A 17,602-nucleotide genomic window follows, 5' to 3' on the forward strand; every position below is an offset into this window, starting at 1 on the left:
CTCACAAAATAAAAGGATGTTGTAATGACTCTTGGAAAATGACCCAATTTAGTTTTGTTGTTCTTCAAATGGAATATATGGGCTTATGAGCCATTTTCCTCCAAAGAAAGTCGTATGTCTCCACTATGGAAAATTTGAAAAAAAATATTAAAATAGACACACATAAATGAAAAGCACAAATAATCAGGTCATCTAGACAGAACAATTTATGTTTTGGTGTCTAGCTAATTTTTTTTTCTACCTAGAAGCACATACCAATGTATTTGCCATAAAATAGGACCATCCCCTTGCATCTGAGTGTTTAGCATAGTGACTTTCCACATTACTGTATAGCTTCCCACATCATCATGTTTAATGCTTGCCTAAAGCCATGACAGAGAAAACAGCATCACCATCCATCTCCTTTAGTCCTCATGTCCATTGAGAGAAGACTGCAGGCCAGACTTATGGCATAGTGAAATGGACAGGGACATTTATTAGGAAAGAAATAGTATTACAGAGAAAGGAGACTGATTACTTGGCTCCATACCCTGGAAAGCCAAAGCTTTCATTCATCTTCAGCCATCCTAAGATGGCTGAACTAAGATGAGGGGACAAAGGAATGTATAACACACCCCAGTAACAGGTATGGTCTAGTTGATCCTTATCTCAGTTCTGGTTCTTCTGAGCTCCAGAGAAATTGTTATCACTGTCATCAACTTGAGGGGAAGAATCTGCTTCCTATGAGATGACTCTTCCCACTCAGAGTGCAGCCTGATCATTAGAGGCAATTATTCTCATTTAGGGTTGATCTGTCCTGTGAGGATCTGCTGTTCCTTAGGGAGTAGTTTCAGTCCCTTTCATAAAGATGTTATGGGTGGGTCCTGTCTTTCCTGGAACCCAAAGTGATTGCAAAGTTCCTTGAGGGAGAGAATGACTTAGAACAATGACCAACACAAAAGGAAGCACCAAAGCCTTTTTTTTCTATTTTCAATTAATTCCTAGCCTCAGAAACAGAGAAAAGTATCTGTTACAATGGGCCAAAAATTGGTTGTCTCCTGCATTAGTCTCCTGCATTTTAGTCTTTGGAATGAGAGTATTTATTGTGCGTTATTGAATATTTCCTGTGAGACATTCCTGTCTCGAGATCCAGCCTGAAGTCATGTGATCTCACCTTACATCCCAACATTCCTTTGCATGTCCCCGTAGTCCATGGCTAGCTGTGACTAGCTACACCAGATACCAAGAGTCAGACTTCATTGGATCAGTCTTTGGCTTTTGAGTTGTTTCAAACATTTTACAGATGGAAGCAATCACTGTGTCTTGCACACTTTTTTAGTGGTTTCCTTAGGTTGGGTGCAGTGTGCACAGCTTAGGCCTTTGACCCACTGTCCTCAATTCTTTGGTCCCTTCTCTTCCATTCTTCAGGAAACCTGTCTACTTGCCACTAGTAATGTCTGACTTAGCTAATGGCAGGTTCCGAGGCTTGTGTATAGTGATAGAAGTCTAGATTTTTTACCTATGAGGATTCTTTAACAGAAATGTATCATCATATTTATTTATTTTTCTGCTGATCCTGGGGCTTCAACTCAGGGCCTAGACTCTGTCTCTGAGCTTCCTTTGCTCAAGGCTAAAACTCTACCACTTGAGCTATAGCTCCACTTCTGTTTGGTAGTTTATTGGAGACTAATGTCTCATGGACTTTACAGCCTGGGCTGGCTTTGAACCATGATCTTCATATCTCAGCCTCCTGAGTAGCTAGGATTACAGACATGAGCCACTGGCACCTGGAATGTCATCATGTTTAATGGACTATCTACATCTGTGAAGCCTAAATTAATTTTGAAGTTTAATTAATTTCAATAAAAAGTTATTTTTAAGCAGGCCCTGCCAAAAGGTCACTCTGAACTAATTCTAAACCAGCAGAGATAGCAACTTCAAAGAAAATAGTAAATTTCAGACTACTCCCTGTGTAAAAGCCACCCTCAGTGATTAAAGGCTCCGGCATAAGATAACCATTGTGGTATCCTTACCAGCTGCCCTTCAGCTGCCCTACAGTTCAGCATGTATCCCCCTAGCATGAACCTCATGTATCCCCTAGCACGAGCCAATCAATTCATAAAATATCAACCCTTTGAGCTAACAAATCAACTTTGTTCTTTGATTTTTCCCATGGTGTGTTATGATTTGCTCAAACTTCTGACTAAAGTTCCCAAAACCCTATTAAAAAAAAAAAAACAACCCTGTACAAAAGGTAGTCAGGACTCTCTACTTAGACACGCTGTGTTGGTGTCGGTTGTGAGTCCAGGCTCAAGCTTGCCATAAAGACTCTAATACTCTTACATCGGATTCAGCTCCTTGGTGGTCTTTGGGGACCCCAAAATCTGGGCACAACACACCCAACATCTGGAAATTCTAGGCTACATGAATAGCTGAGCAGTATAGCAACACTCTCTCTTTGGGAGAGCTGAGTACCAGAAACCAAAAATATCCTGGTCCTGCAAAAGATAGAAATTTCTCATTTTATCTCTTACAGGTTTTGGAATCATTTTCAAATTAAACTCCCCCTAACACCACCCAACTGGAGATCATTTCTGATGCACTGCAGCTAGAACAAGAACGGACCTCAGATTCCCCCAGGTGAGCCTCCCTGGGGACTGGCACACACACTGGCACACAACCCATGATGCTCCTTGCCACCTGCATTGCAGAAAATCTGACTTTCAGAGAGTTGGGAAAGAGGAAATAGTACAAGAAGAACATTGGAGCTTAAGAAACAAGTAAGCCGGGTGCTGGTGGCTCACACCAGTAATCTTAGCTTCTCAAAAGGTTGAGATCTGAGGACTGCAGTTCAAAACCAGCTTAGGCAGGAAAGTCATTGAGACACTTATCTCCAATTAACAACCAAAAAGCCAGAAGCGGAGGAACCCTAGACTTGAACAAAAGCTTAGGGACAGTGCCCAGGCTCCTAAGTTCAAGCCCTAGTGCTAGAAGAATTAATTAATTAATTAAGAAAAACAGTGAGTGCCTCTGGCCCAAACCCAAACAACTTTTGATATGGTTGAGATAAATAGACAACTTATTGCTAAACAGTAAAAACCTCTCCCAAGATGCCAATGAGTGTTTAGAACACAGTCCCAATCATGTGAGGAAAAGCAGCCGCAGAAATGGGAGAGAAAAACTGACAGCATGTCTCTCTCTTCACCTGGACTGAGAGAGTTCTCATTCTTTGGCACATATCAGATCCTTCAGCATTCTGTTTGGTGATTTGAGACATGATGTTATCAGCTGAATTATAAAATCGATTTCCATGTGTAAAGAAAAGAATCATACAGTATTATTACAATGATAAAAAGTTTATATGTTTATATTCCTTTACTGTACAAATGGCTAACACATTTTATTTTACTTTGAAAAGACAGTATCTCTCCTAGTAGTTGTTGACTTTCTGTTTCTCTTGCTGTTTCTATGGGTCGTGTGATCTCTTTATGTTGCATTTTCTTACATAAATGCTCTCTCTCTCATTCTCTCTGGTCTCATTCTTTTTCTTTTTTCTTTTCTTTTCTTTTTCTTTTGCCAGTCCTGGCCTTGGTCTGAGCATTGTTCTTGGGCTTTCTCAAGGCTAGAGCTCTACCACTTGAGCCTCAGTACCACTTCTGGCTTTTTTGTTTCTATGTATGTGATACCGAGGAATCGAACCCAGTCTTCGTGCATGCTAGGCAAGCACTCTACCACTAGGCCACACTCCCGGCTCTCATGTCATTTTGTACTATAGGCTAGCCTTAAACTCATAGTCTTCCTTACCCAGCCTCCTGAGTCCTGGGATTACAGGCATGCTCCACTATGTCTTACAATACCAAGTTTCTTGAAAACCAAGGTGATTGCTTGGATAGCCTTCATTCTTAGCACAGAGCCTAATATACACATGACTAGGTTGGCAATTTATATTCAGGAGCTGGGAGTTTGGCCTAGTGGCAGAGTGTTTGCTTAGCATGCATGAAGACCCAGGTTCAATTCCTCAGTACCACATATACATATTAAAAAAAAAAAAAAGCTGGAAATGGTGCTGTGTCTCAAGTAGTAGAGCTCTAGCCTTGAGAAAGCCCAAGGACAGTGTCAGGCCCTGAGTTTAAGATCCAGGACTGGCAAAAAAAAAAGATAGTATACACTCAAAAAAATCTGTTTCCCACTGTTGATGTGACCTGCTCCTTAATATAAACATTTACCAGCATTCTATTCAGTTACTAAGTTCTTGGTTTCATCCTGTAGTCTAGCTCAGGACATTGGGCTAGATCTTCTTTCTGAGTTATGATTATGAGCTAGTGGGTTTAGTGAGGAAACCCACATACTACCATGTCACTAGGAGACTCTCATAAGCGCTATACTTGTATAAATGAAGAGTTGGGAATACTGAGCAAAAAATAACTGCATCTCATGTTGGGAGAGAACCAGGAAGAGTGCTGTAAAGAGGTAATATTTCAGAGTTAGAGGTTGGGGAGATTGAGAGAGGGGCTTAAAAACTCAGTAAAGGGGGCCAGGAGTATGGTCTAGTGGTAGAATGCTTGCCTAGAATTCATGAAGGCCTGGATTCAATTCCTCGGTATCACATAGACAGAAAAAAAAGCCAGGAGTGGTGCTGTGGCTCAAGTGGTAGAGCGCTAGCCTTGAGAAAGCCAAAGGACAATGCCCAGGCCCCAAGTTTAAGCCCGAGGACTGGCAAAAAAAAAAAAAAAAACCCTCAGTAAAGTACTAGGTGTGGTGGCCCAAGCCAGTAATCCCAGCATGTAGAAGCAGATGCAAGATATTGTGAATTCTGGGATGACTACAATTAAGACTGTCTCAAAAAACCAAGGGCTATGAATGTAGGTCAGTGGTAGCACATTTTTCTAGTGTGCACAAAACACTGAGTTCTGACTCCAGCAACACACACACACACACACACACACACACACACACACACACACGAAAGAAAAGTGCTTAATAAACTGTTAAAGAAGAGATGGCTAGAAAAATATTCTAGACAGAAAGGGTGAGCAAAACCCAAGGTAGAAATAAATGCAAGTGAATTGGAGTAATGGTGCATCCTGTCCTAAAAGGGCTTGGTGGTGACAGAAACTAGGAAAGGGCAAGAGTGGGGGTTGAGAGGAAAAAGAATGTCAGGAGAGCTCAGGGCAGGTGCTCTGTGGGTTCTGTCATGGTGACAAGGCAGAAGGCATGGAAGGTAAGGTGGCAGATGACAGAGCACAGAGCTCAAGGTCATGGAGGTGAACGAAGCTCTGGCAAAAGATGGGTTAAAGGTGCATCTGTGAGTGTGTGAATGAATGAAAGGGAACAGAGATAAGGTTAACAGGAATGAAGAAGTTCACATATATATTGGTAAGTTGCCTGAAGGAAGTGGGCGGTCGGCACTCACACTGGAAATGCCAGTTTCTGAGTTCAAGTTTGGGGCAGATTGCTGGACTTCTTTATGTTGAAGTTTCCCTCTTTGAGATGATTAGCATGTCTACCTTTCCTCACAGGACCATGTGAGGGGCATAAAGCATACATATGAGAAGGAAAGGCTCATGATGAGTGAATAATAGAGGTTAAATGCACCCACCTCTCATGAACCAGAGGCGAGAGCCACATGAGCGAGCCACAGGCAGTTCAAGAGTCACCAGAAGCTGGAAAGATTGCTTCCTTTCCTTGAAGCAACTATATAGCTTGAGACCAAGAATAAGAATTAAAATGTTGGCCAGGTGTCCCTGGCTCACACCTGTAATTCTAGCTACTCAGGAGGCTGAGATAGGAGGATCACAATTGAAAACCAGCCCCGGGAGGCAAGTCTGTGAGACTCGTATCTCCAATAAACTACTCAGAAAACACTAGATGTGGTGATGTGGTTCAAGTGATATAATGCTAGCCTTGAACACAAAGAAGCTCAGGGACAGTGGCCAGGCCCTGAGTTCAACCCCCAGGACCAGAAAAAAAAATAAAAGAATAAAATTTGTCCTAATACCACACAAAACTGATACACATTTAAAAATATGTGCCAACTAAAAATATGATCCAGCAATTTCTTTTGTTTACAGAGATGCCAAACATGAACAATGCAAAAATTTACCAATGCTACTACATCTTGAATGCAAGACATTGATACCAAAGAGACAACGACACAATGCACTATGGGCTGGGCAGCAGATGATTACAGGTTGTACTTTTGTAACGGTCACATATTTTTTGTTGGCAATCACAATATAGATTAATTCAGGTTTTTTGTTTTGTGCCAATCATGGCACAAAAGAACTCAGGGCCTGGGCACTGTCCTTGGGTTTCTTTTGCTCAAGGCCAGCAAGCACTCTACCACTTGAACCCTGGCTCCATTTCTGGAACTTTTTTTTTTTTTCTGAGTAGTTTATGGGAAATAAAAGTCTCACAGCCTGGGCTGGCTTCAAACTGTGATCCTCAGATCTCAGCCTCCTGAGTAGCTAGGATTACAGGCATGAGCCATCCGCACCCAGGCTTGGGATGTAGCTAGAAGTAGAGCATGTGTTTAACATATGAGGCCCTGGGTTCCATCATAAGAACACTACCACCAAAAAAGTTTCTACCCATAATTGTCTGAAAAAGGAACTGATAAATTCCACAGGAACAAGCTCTTTATGGAAAAGGAAGTCTAAGGAAGGAAGACATGGTTCCAGCATAGAAGAAACAGGAAGAGCAAACATTTCCAGACTATGAGGAGAACATGGAAAGGCTAAAGAAGCAGATGGTAGATTAGAAGGAAAAGGGAGACATGGATCATGAGAAATAGGGAGAAGAAAACTGAGGAGGAAAGATACTCAACATGGAATTTTAAAAAGGAAAGTATAAAAACACATCTTTTTCGCTTTAATAGACTGATTCCAGAGTCATGAGGAACCTGGGGAAGAAGGGGAAATGAGTTGTTTTAAGTTTCTCAAAAAGCTTTTTTAAAAGCCTGTACTGGAGCCGTGAGTTTGGCCTAGTGGTAGAGTGCTCGCCTAGCATGCAGGAAGACTCGGGTTTGATTCCTTGATACCACATATGAGAAAAAGCCAGAAATGGTTCTGTGGCTCAAAGGGTTGAGCTCTAGCTTTGAGAAAGCCCAAGGACAGTGTTCAGGCCCTGAGTTCAAGCTACAGAACTGGCAAAAGAAAAGAAAAACATCTATTTACCCAGATGAACCTACAAAAGCTGCTCAAAAAGCTCGCACTTCAACTTGACTCAAAATGATCTTGATTCATTTACAAAATTTATTATTTCATGTAGCTAATTTAACTCTGTGAACTAGGTAGATCTTTAATTAATGCAAGATATGAACACTAGACAGTAAATTGTACCAACGAAAAATTGTTTAAAATTTTAGAAAACAAAAACTAAGATCTCTATCTTAAAAAAGATGAGGAGCCCCTTTTGTGATCTCCTAAAATATTGTGGTTAAAATAAATGATGGGGTTGGAGGCGTGGCTCCATTGGTAGAGTGCTAGACAATGAACAAACACATCAGGTACCAAGTTCAAGTCTTGGGCCAAAATAAATACACATCTATATGTGTATATATACATATATAGACATACATACATACATACATACATACATACATACATACATGTATATATATGGAGCTGGGAGTTTAGCCTAGTGGTAGAGTGCTTGCCTAGCATGCATGAAGACCCAGGCTTAATTCCTCAGTACCACATACATAAAAAAAAGCCAGAAGTGGTGCTGTGGCTCAAGTGGTAGAGCTCTAGCCTTGAGAAAGCCCAAGGACAGTGCTCAGGCCCTGAGTCCAAGCCCTAGGACTGGCAAAAAAATAATATATATATATATACAACAAAATTGAGTAACTTATCTAAATTTTGCTGATATCTATGGGTTTCCTATGATATTTTTGTAATTATTTAGGTCATACAAGCTTTATTTCTCAGAAAACATCATTGTTGACTATGTTTCTCTTCATGTTTCCAATACACACCACTGACTGGAACATCAAATTCTAATTTCTGGGTATAATCTACCTCTTTGCTTTTGAAGATCAGAGACTCTCATGGTATTTCTTCCCTTTAAATATCTTAAGTTATACTGGTAATTGAAACACCAATTATCTACTACAATCAACACCCAAAAATGATTCTTTGCCTTGTTTTACCTCACACAATCTGTTAAACAGAAATGTTCAGAGTTTAGGAATTATATACTGTGATTCATACTACTTGTTATTTACTTATTATTAAACATAAATATAATGTGTATTAGAGTATATGTTAAAATGCTTATAAAAAGTAAATAAAATCTTTTAAACTATGAATTGGCTTTTTTACCACCAAGTTGATTTTCATGTTACCTATGAGCATCTTTTCTCCTGAAATCCTAACGCCAACAATTCCTCCTCATCACTGGGTCCTCCAACTTCTTCTTTCACACTCTCACTTCCTCCATTGCTCTCCTTCTTGCATGTACCTCGGTCACCTGCCCTCTTCCCCTCCACCAGTGCCTCACATCTTGTTCCTCCTACTGTGCCTCTGATCCCCTTCTCCTTCCTTCATGGACCCCACCTCTGCTCCTCCCTCTCCTCATCCAGATCTCAGATTCCATTCTTTTACTCTGATGGAAGCCACAACACTCAATCAGACATCCCCTTTGTCACCTCCACCTTCATTCACATCCTACCCAGCTCTGACCACTTGGCCCACTTTTACTGCTACAAAGATCAAGAGAGGAAGGAATGCAGAAAGGTAATCTTAGCACAAGGGCTGATTTTCTTTCCCACCCCCCAAAGAAATCTGACAACCTCAGAAAAGAACAAGACACTAAAGGTCATGAAACTTGTTCCAAGCCATCCAACTGGGAAGTGGTTCATGGACTCCAGCCAGAGTATGCGGGGAAAGCTGTCAGTTGTGGGGTATGGCTGGAGGCCAGGTCTGGAAAATCCATGGGTTCCTTAAAGGAAAGGGAAAAAGGATGGCACTAGCTCAGGAAAGAAATTCCTTTGCCTAATGCTTCTCTAGAGCTTACCTTCTGACCAACTGGCAGACGAGATGGATTTCTCTCTTGCATGCAAACAATGAAAGGTGGATTCAGAGCTGAGAAGCAACAAGTTAGTAACAACCAGGGTCTTGGTAAGAATACACACTGTGTTCCAGGGAGAACACTATAGGAAAAAAAGTATATCAAGAGGAGGGGGACAAGGAGACCACTGGGAAATAACAATAGAAGAAGCCAGCAAATGAGAGGGTTATTTGGGAAATTTTAAAAAATCAAGCTGTTGTGATTTGAATGTCGCCACCAGAACTCACACCGAATTTAATTCCCTATGTGAAGTAGTAGGAAGTAGGACTCTGAGGTGACATAGTCATGGGTAAATGGCTTAGTAGATGAATGGGTTGTTATAGCACACCTATTTTGGGGTCCTTTTGTTGTGATAGAACTCTTAAGGCTAAACGAAAGGATATGAACATTTGTGGCTTTTATTAGCATCCTCCCAATCTCCCAGTGAATGGACAGTCTTACACACTGTATTTAAATATATTGATTCCTTCATAAGCTCCATAGCAACACCTCCCTCCACTATTTGTAAATATTAGTAACAAAAATTTTAAGTATATATATATGTAGATACACATATGAACTCTACCTTTCTGTTATGCCCATGTATTCTTTAGCAGTTAACACATGAAGGCTAATTAACCCAATAAAATAGATAATCCAGATCTGATGGAGTAAATACTTTCCCCTGTGGATCTGAATAGAGAAATCTGAATAAAGAAAAGGGACCATGAACCATCAAGTATGGCGATTCCGAAATTGCAATGAGCCAATGCTGTCAGCAGGTGGCAGAAGAACCCTGCATGGCAAGCTTGTTCCCTTTGGTGCCCTGGAGCAGTGACTGGATTTAATGACCATGTCAAAGCAACCATCCGTTGCCACCAAGTCGTCAGTATCTTGTGGCTAAAGGTATAGCAGCTTCAGAGAGTGATGAGGCCACTCAAGACACTGCTGAGAAATGCTTTCACTTATGGGGATCTTCTCTTATTTTAATGGACCTAACACCTAAGTCATCAGACATTTTACAAGACACTGCCTTGGAGGGTTTAAACTTCCTGCTCATTTTTCCATGTTCTCCAATTCATGCAGCTGGATGTTGTTTTGCCACTATTGTTATTGTTATTATTTTAACTCCCCTGTCTCATCCAGTTTCACAGGACCTGATCTCAGGGCTTTTGTTTCCCTATGAATTGCATTTCCTCCAGGATAATCCTTCAAGGACCTCATGGCTTTGTTCTGTCATAGTCCTTCTCACTCCAAGTCCCAGACCCTGGCTGAGAGGGAAGCCCAAGACCTGTGTGTGGCCTGGAGTATGTGGCAGTGTGCAGGGCAGGCAGCATACTCAGTAGGCCTTTGTTAGAGAGTCTTCCACTGCGAAATCCGCAGAGAGCAACTGCATCATCAGACCCTCAGATTCTCGGCCAATGTTTTTCTTCCTCAGAGAGTGGTCTCAGATTTTTAAGAAGGTAGGAAGGTTTTCCAAACTTGCCTAAATATTTGGATTTGGGCATTTGGATTTTGCTTCATTTACCAAGCTGTGTTGCATCTTGTCCTTTGAAATCATTCTTTCCTTTCAGTCTCTGTCTTTCCTTAACTGTGCATTGTCGGGCCAAAGAGGAATGAGAAAGGAACCCCATAACTAGGGCTTCCATCTCTATGGACTTTCCCTGAAGTATATACATACTAGATTTCCTTATCACTAGCTATCAACTTGTAATAAGGGGTGATTCTTTGTTTCCTACTCAGCCTCAAGCCTATGAACAGGTAGAAACCTGGGAGTTTTGCTTTTCCTTTGACCTGAGTCAAACAAGATGTGAAGATTGAACTGTTACATGTAACCATAAATATCACAGCACTGAAGGATGCCATAAATATCACAGCACTGAAGGATGTAGTCTTGATGCCAGTGCAATGGTCTGCTACTCAGAATGACAGCCAGGGTCAATAACCCAGCACAGAACCAAAGAGAAGTGGATTTTTTTTTGTTTTGTTCTTGTTTCTTTTTGAGTTATAGACCTACACAATCAGCCTATAAAGATCTTGTATCCATAAATGTAACCATTCAGAACTGATCATGTCCAAGCCTGTAGCTGACTGATACCCAAACCTTCATTTATTCCTTTTGCAGGAAGAAATAAAAATAAAAAAGAATTCTAGAACCACAGTCAATTTGCCTGCATAAAATAGGTCACATTTTTACAAGACCAGGCAATGAAACAATGTTTCCAGGGGCCTCAGGCTAGTATTTCCCTTAGAAAAAAATTAAATTAAAATATCAGTGCCCTCCAAAGCTAAGAACAAATATTCAAGTGCCCGCTGGGTACACAGATGCTGTTAAGGATTAAGTTCAAGTGGACATTTGAAACCCCGTGAGCAAGACATTTGTGACTGTTGTAGTGATGAGTCTGCATTGTCCTGAGTCCTGCCAGCACAGGTCCTGTAGGCTCTGGCCTATCCCTGCAGTAGACTGTGAGAATGGCACATGCCTAATAATAATTCCTAGTGTTAGGTTATCCTTGTATACATGTTACATTGCGTTTAAGAAGCCAGACTTGCTTCACTACCATGACCCAACAAATGGGTCCTGTTGAGCTTGAACCTCAACTGGAATTTATTTTCTTCTCCAGAGGAGAGAACCCCATACCTCATGTTTATCTCTCCATAGTAACTTGAGGTGGGGGGGGGGGAGGCAACAGGGAGAAAAAAATGTTCAGAGTAAAGAGAAAGTATAATAGTGAGCCACCAGCACCCAGGCTGGGGATGTAGCTCAGGGGTAGAAGCTATGGCATCTGATAGGTCAGATATAATAAATGTATGTTCAAAGATAGATCTTTAGCTTCCAACTGGTTTCTTGGACTGTAATTCCATCATAAGCCATAAACCATCTGTATCAAATTCAAGGATTCTCCTTCTAAAGAGTGGATTCAGTCGTTGCCAGCTCCTGTGCTTGTTTTATGGGCTCAGGACCTAAACTGTGGGTGGAGGGAGATGTGATGATTTCTTTAGGGAAGCTGCCTCACCGTGGAGCCAAGGACTCTGAGTCTCAACATTGATATAAACCAGAAATGAATAGCAAAATCTTTCCCTTCTAAAATATTCTATGCCCATTAACCCAGCATATCTTCCGCAGGCTTGATCTAGCTTCCGTGGAACTTCTTTCTTAGCCTCTATGGAGACATAATGGTCCTCAGCACTGGCCCCTTGTACCTCTCTCACCTATACCCGTCTTTCCTTGTCAAAGCCCATCCCAAGCTGGGCTCGGTGACTCATACCTGTAATCCTGGCTACTCAGGAGGCCGAGACCTGAGGATAGCTGTTCAAAGCCAGCCTAAGGAACTAAAGACTGGGAGACTCCTATCTCTAATTAATCACTAGAAAAGGGGAAGTAGGGCTGTAGTTCAAGGGGTAGGGTGGTAACCTTGAGCTAAAGAGCTCAGGAATGGCGCCCAGGCCCAGAGTTCAAGCCCCAGGACCCACCAAAAAGACCCAAAAAACAAAAAAACAGAACATCCCACTGCACAACTGGGCATCCACTCCAGGGCCAGTCATTTCTGATGAGCTGATATGACCTCCTGTGAAAGGACTGAAGGTCAGCTCATGTATTCTGTGGTCACAGGACCCTCCCACTGTGACATGGTCAACTAATATGTATCAGGCAATCTGCCAAAGTCCAATACACACTGCTACTTTTAAGACAGGAATGTTATTATCCCTATTTTAGTGATGAGGGAAACCAAATCTCAAAAAGTAGTTGCTTAACTTGTCCAAGGCCACACTCTGCACATGGATTCAGGAATTTACCCTGAATATCTTCCTACACACAAAGTAGGTTTACCTTGAGCTCCCTCTATCAGCACCTGATCAGAGGCTTTAGGCACTGGCCTCCGGTGATCCGATCTGTCCTAGGACTTTCACAAAGATTGGGAGGCAAGTTTGTGAGATGTTTCCCGTGGGGTTAGAAAACCTGGCTTTATCATTGTATGGGGGCAGAAGGACCTGGGATGCCAGCGAAGGAACCTCCAGTACCCCAGTCTTGGTTTTCAAGAATGTGGGGCAGATGATAATTATTAGATGCTACATCTACATTAATAATTGATACAACTATTCTCTCTAACCCTGTGTCCCCATTCTGTATTTGCTGCCTTCTCTGCAGCGAGGACACTTCCTGCCTCTCAGCACTGTCTGAGTTTAAGGACCCATGGGGATATTTTATTTTCCCAGCTGCAACAAAAAACAGCCTGGATGCTTCACATTCTTTGGGTCTTCAGAGGTGGGTCATGTCAACAATGTTGCCTCTTCAGACATTGCAGAGTATCCAGGGGTTTTACTTAGAGGCTCCTCCTGAAATATGATAGATTGAAGCAATCTAAAATAGCATCTTCAAAATACAAATATAAAGGATTTTTTTTTTGCTAGTTCTGTGGCTGGAACTGTCCAGGGCCTGGCACTGTCCTTGAACTTTCTCAGGGCTAGCACTCTACCTCTTGAACCACAGAACCACTTCTGGCAGTTAGTAGCCATAGTTAGGGTGATCCTATTTCCTTGAGTGGCTGCTCAAGCCATCCTTGGCTTCTTCAAGTGTCCCCATATCGTAATTTACAGTGCCTTCTGGGTCTCATATCTCTTGGTTCAGACAGTAACATCACTGTGTTAGCCACAGTGGCATTGTATGGATCAAGTAAAGGGCAGTGTGCTCTCATCTGTTCCCTCCTTACCCCTCTGCCACAGCTATACAGCCGTATTCCTGATGGCTTTCATTCCTGGTTTACTTCAGTCTTTTCTCCTTGGTAATCTCCCCTTCCTACATCCTTAATTTCCCCTATTTTCAAATATACCACTGTAATATGGGATTTGAAGGAGTAGGGCCTAAAGTTTCATAACTGGGGTCATTGGTCTGGCTCATTCCTCCCACCCCACCCCCACCCCCATCCATCCTTCGAGCTAGCAAATCCTAACACCTCTACTTAAGCCATTGTGTGTTCATAGGCAGAGTGGAAGAATAGACTACATGCCATGGGCTTACTAGAGTCTTGTTTGTAGAATGGCCCCATCTATAGGCTTTTTCAGTATGTACCCCTAACTCTGGACCAGTCTTTGTGCAATCTCTACTATGCTTCCTCTTATAGAACTCTCTCTCTCTCTCTCTCTCTCTCTCTCTCTCTCTCTCTCTCTCTCTCTCTCTCTCTCTCTCTCTCTCTCTCTGATAGTTGACAGTGGTATGAAAAATGGTAAGTATCGTGGCATCATGTTGCTTTTACCAGTACGTGTGGTTCTCCTTCCATCTGTTGACGCATAACAGACACTTATTCTATCAAAGTCACAATGATTGGTTCAGACAAGTCCACAGGACTCATGAACCAAAGAAAAGTGGTCCTGAGATTGGGGCTGTGATCACCATTAAAGAGCCTCACTTTCCTTTGAATTTGTTAAGTATGTATAGACTCCTAGAGGCCATCTTTGCCCAGCACCCCCAATGAAACCAATTCAAAGTTAAGAAGACCTAACCCAAAGCTAAAAGATGTCTGGTGACCATATATCAACACATGACTTGGCTGTGTTTGAAGCCAGGATATTGCAATTGTATAAACCAAATTCAATTTTATTTCTATTTTTCTATTCACGTCTATTATTTTATTTCTGTTATTGTGAGTTAAGTTTCTGTCATTCACAATGAAAGCTCTCTGATCAGCGCAACAAGAAAATGTATTATCCCTCTTGAAAGATTTACATTTGAACAATGAACACATCTTCAAATCCAAAGAAATGAATTTTCATGATAGAATTTCAATCTTCAGGGTCAGGCAGAGGTGGTTGGAGTATTTTTGAAGTAGGATTAGGAACTCAAGAGGTTCCCTACTCATTTTCCTGTGTCTGTCTCACATGCCTACAACTGAGACCAGCCTGGCTCAAAGGTCTGTCGCTACTGACCCAAAGGCAGCTCCCTGGTTGATCCTTAGTATACTGCCAACACCTATGGTCTCTTTACCTGAGAACAGTTCTCATTGTGAACCATTCAAAAATCTCCCCCTTAAAGCCAGCTATAGCAACCCCTGCAATTAGAATTAAGAACATCATTAAGAGAAATTAGCCACAGGTCAGCGTGTCCCAGAAATGACATCTCTCGTTCCACCTCTGTTTACTGTGGCCTGCCTGTGCCGAGATTGCAGTCAGGCAGCTAAACTTGGCAGGACGTGTCTATTTTTCTAAACCCTGAAATAGCTCTTTGGTTATAAGATGAATGCATTCTGGAGAGCTAATGTACAGCATGGGGACTTGAGTTAACAATCATCAGCAAATAATGATGTGTCAAGAGAGTAGATCTGAAATGGTCTCACCATACACAAACAGAAAAACGGTCATTTTGTCTGGTGCTGGATGCCCTAGGTGACTTGCTGGCAATCATTTCACAATGTGGAAGTATATCAAGTCACATTGTACATCTCCAACTTAAACAATATTGCTTGTCACCTTAACAAAACGAAGAGGGAAAACAAAATAGGTATAGTGCCAATAATATATAATTAAGCAGCAAAAGTGCTCAGAGAAATATTTGCAAAGGGATTACATCATTGTAAGCATATGTGTATCTTTGTAATTCATATACATATAGTATGAATAAAGTTGGGGAATAAATATATGGATGCAAAAGCAATTATGCTCCAGGTAGGAAGTCAGAGGAGTATAGATGACAGGGGATCAAGTGACATACCAGAAGAGCCATTCTTCTCTCCTGTTCCTAAAGCATGTCCTTGTCAGACATAGATAGCTCATGCCTGTAATCCTAGCTTCTCAGGAGACTGAGATCTGAGGACTGGTTCAAAGCCAGAATGGAGAGAAAAGTCCATGAGACTCTTTATCTTCCGTTAACCAGCTCAGAAGTGGAGGTGTGGCTCAAGTGGTAGAACACTGACCTCAAGCAAGAGTACAAGGCCCAGAGTCCAAACCCTAGTACTAGCATGTATGTACACACACACTCACACACACATGCCCGCACTCAGTCACGCACTCACGCACACACGCAAAGAGGAACTGTCTTTGGGGTTTCTTTGAGAGATCATTTTCTGCAAGCCAAGATATCAGGGTCCCCAGGAGTACTTTGTCAATAGTGAAGACTCGCTGAAGAACACAGAATCAAGTCACAGAGGACTGGAAGAATCCCTCCACAGGACATCCAATCTGTTCATTCCTGGCTTACAAAGGAATGCAGGTTCATCTTCGGAGATGTGAGTTTGTTTTCAACGAAGCTGCAGAAACAGACACTGGGACCAGACTTCTTGGATGAGTGACTAAGGTAATCTTCCTTAGGAAGCAGTAAGGGGTGTGTGTGTGTGTGTGTGTGTGTGTGTGTGTGTGTGTGTGTGTGTGTGTGTGTGTTGGGGCTGGGGAGGGGGGGTAGACCAAGTAGGGGGACACGGAGGGAAACAACACACAGTTGGGACAGGATGTGTCTCAGGTGAATGCAAAGAGATGACCTCAGAATCAATGGATGGAAACAAGATTTATGATGAAGGATTGACTCCTGTGGTCTCACCATAGAGGACTTCTGAGTGGAAGAGTCAGGGAAGCCACGGACACAGCCAAAAGGTCCAAGAACCAGGAGTTTTGATGTCTAAGAATGGTGTCTCGGATTAAACAGCATGCCTCCTCCTTCCTCTATCTTCTTGATCCAGGAAGGCTCTCCATGGCTTGGACCACGTCAATCTTCTCCCCGTGGGTGAGGATGGATCTTCTTCCCTCCCCAGGTTCAAGTACCAATCTTTTCTGAGAACATCTTCACAGACACACCCTAGAAATAACGTCTTACCAGGCTATTATTCAGGCTGATGTATAAAATCAGCCACCATAAATGCTTATCAGAGACTTGCCACCAAAGAACGGAAAAGAAGCACTGCTGGGCTCCCATATCTTGGAGGAATAAGCTGCTCATAAAGATAACTTTGTTGTTTTTACCCCTAGCATGTGCGCATGTGTGGACACGTGTGTGAGTGTGTGTGTGTGCGCAGTCCTCACAGCTGAGTTCATCTTCTCCATGACCAAATATAACCAAGGTGATTTCCTTCCTCCAATTGGGTTTGCGAACTGAGAGCATCACACATCCAACCTGGCTGAGGCCTTAAACTGGAGTAGTGTGAATTACAATGTGAGGTTTCCACTGTGAGGTGGCCAGGATTTGTAGTAGAGCAAAACCAAGCCATGTAGAGAAAAAGAGAGATAGGACTAGGATGTAGTTCAGTGACAGAGCCCTTGTCTTGTATATACAAGGCCCCATGGTTCAATCCCCAAGACTGACAAATAAATAAACAAACAAACATTCTCCTCTGGGAGAATAATGACCGTAGAAGCAAATTAATAGCTAATAATTAAGTGCTGGCTATTCTGCAGGCACCATTTCCACATGGATGAAGCCCCCTGGCTCCTTTCCAAATCCCATGGAGTAGAAACTAGAGTGATTTTCACCCAAGGTACAGGACACTCAAGCCTGAGGTGGTTTCACAAATCACTCAAGATCACGCACTTTGAAAGGGTTCAGTCAAGAGTCAGTCTCTTGGCTGAACCCCACAGCTCAGTGCTACCCACA

General features: G+C 42.2%; 1 protein-coding gene across 1 annotated transcript in view; it reads left to right on the forward strand.

Annotated features, from left to right (window-relative positions):
- LOC150048318 (cytidine monophosphate-N-acetylneuraminic acid hydroxylase-like) overlaps window positions 1–17,602 on the forward strand; it is a 137,164-nt gene that overhangs the window by 91,618 nt on the left and 27,944 nt on the right. The window contains 1 exon segment of the mRNA XM_090355276.1: window positions 2,516–2,619. Coding sequence (XP_090211402.1) covers window positions 2,516–2,619 — 104 coding nt within the window.

Source organism: Megascapheus bottae, chromosome 22, assembly GCF_031878675.1.
Source record: "Megascapheus bottae isolate mThoBot1 chromosome 22, mThoBot2.hap1, whole genome shotgun sequence".
Classification (NCBI taxonomy): domain Eukaryota; kingdom Metazoa; phylum Chordata; class Mammalia; order Rodentia; family Geomyidae; genus Megascapheus; species Megascapheus bottae.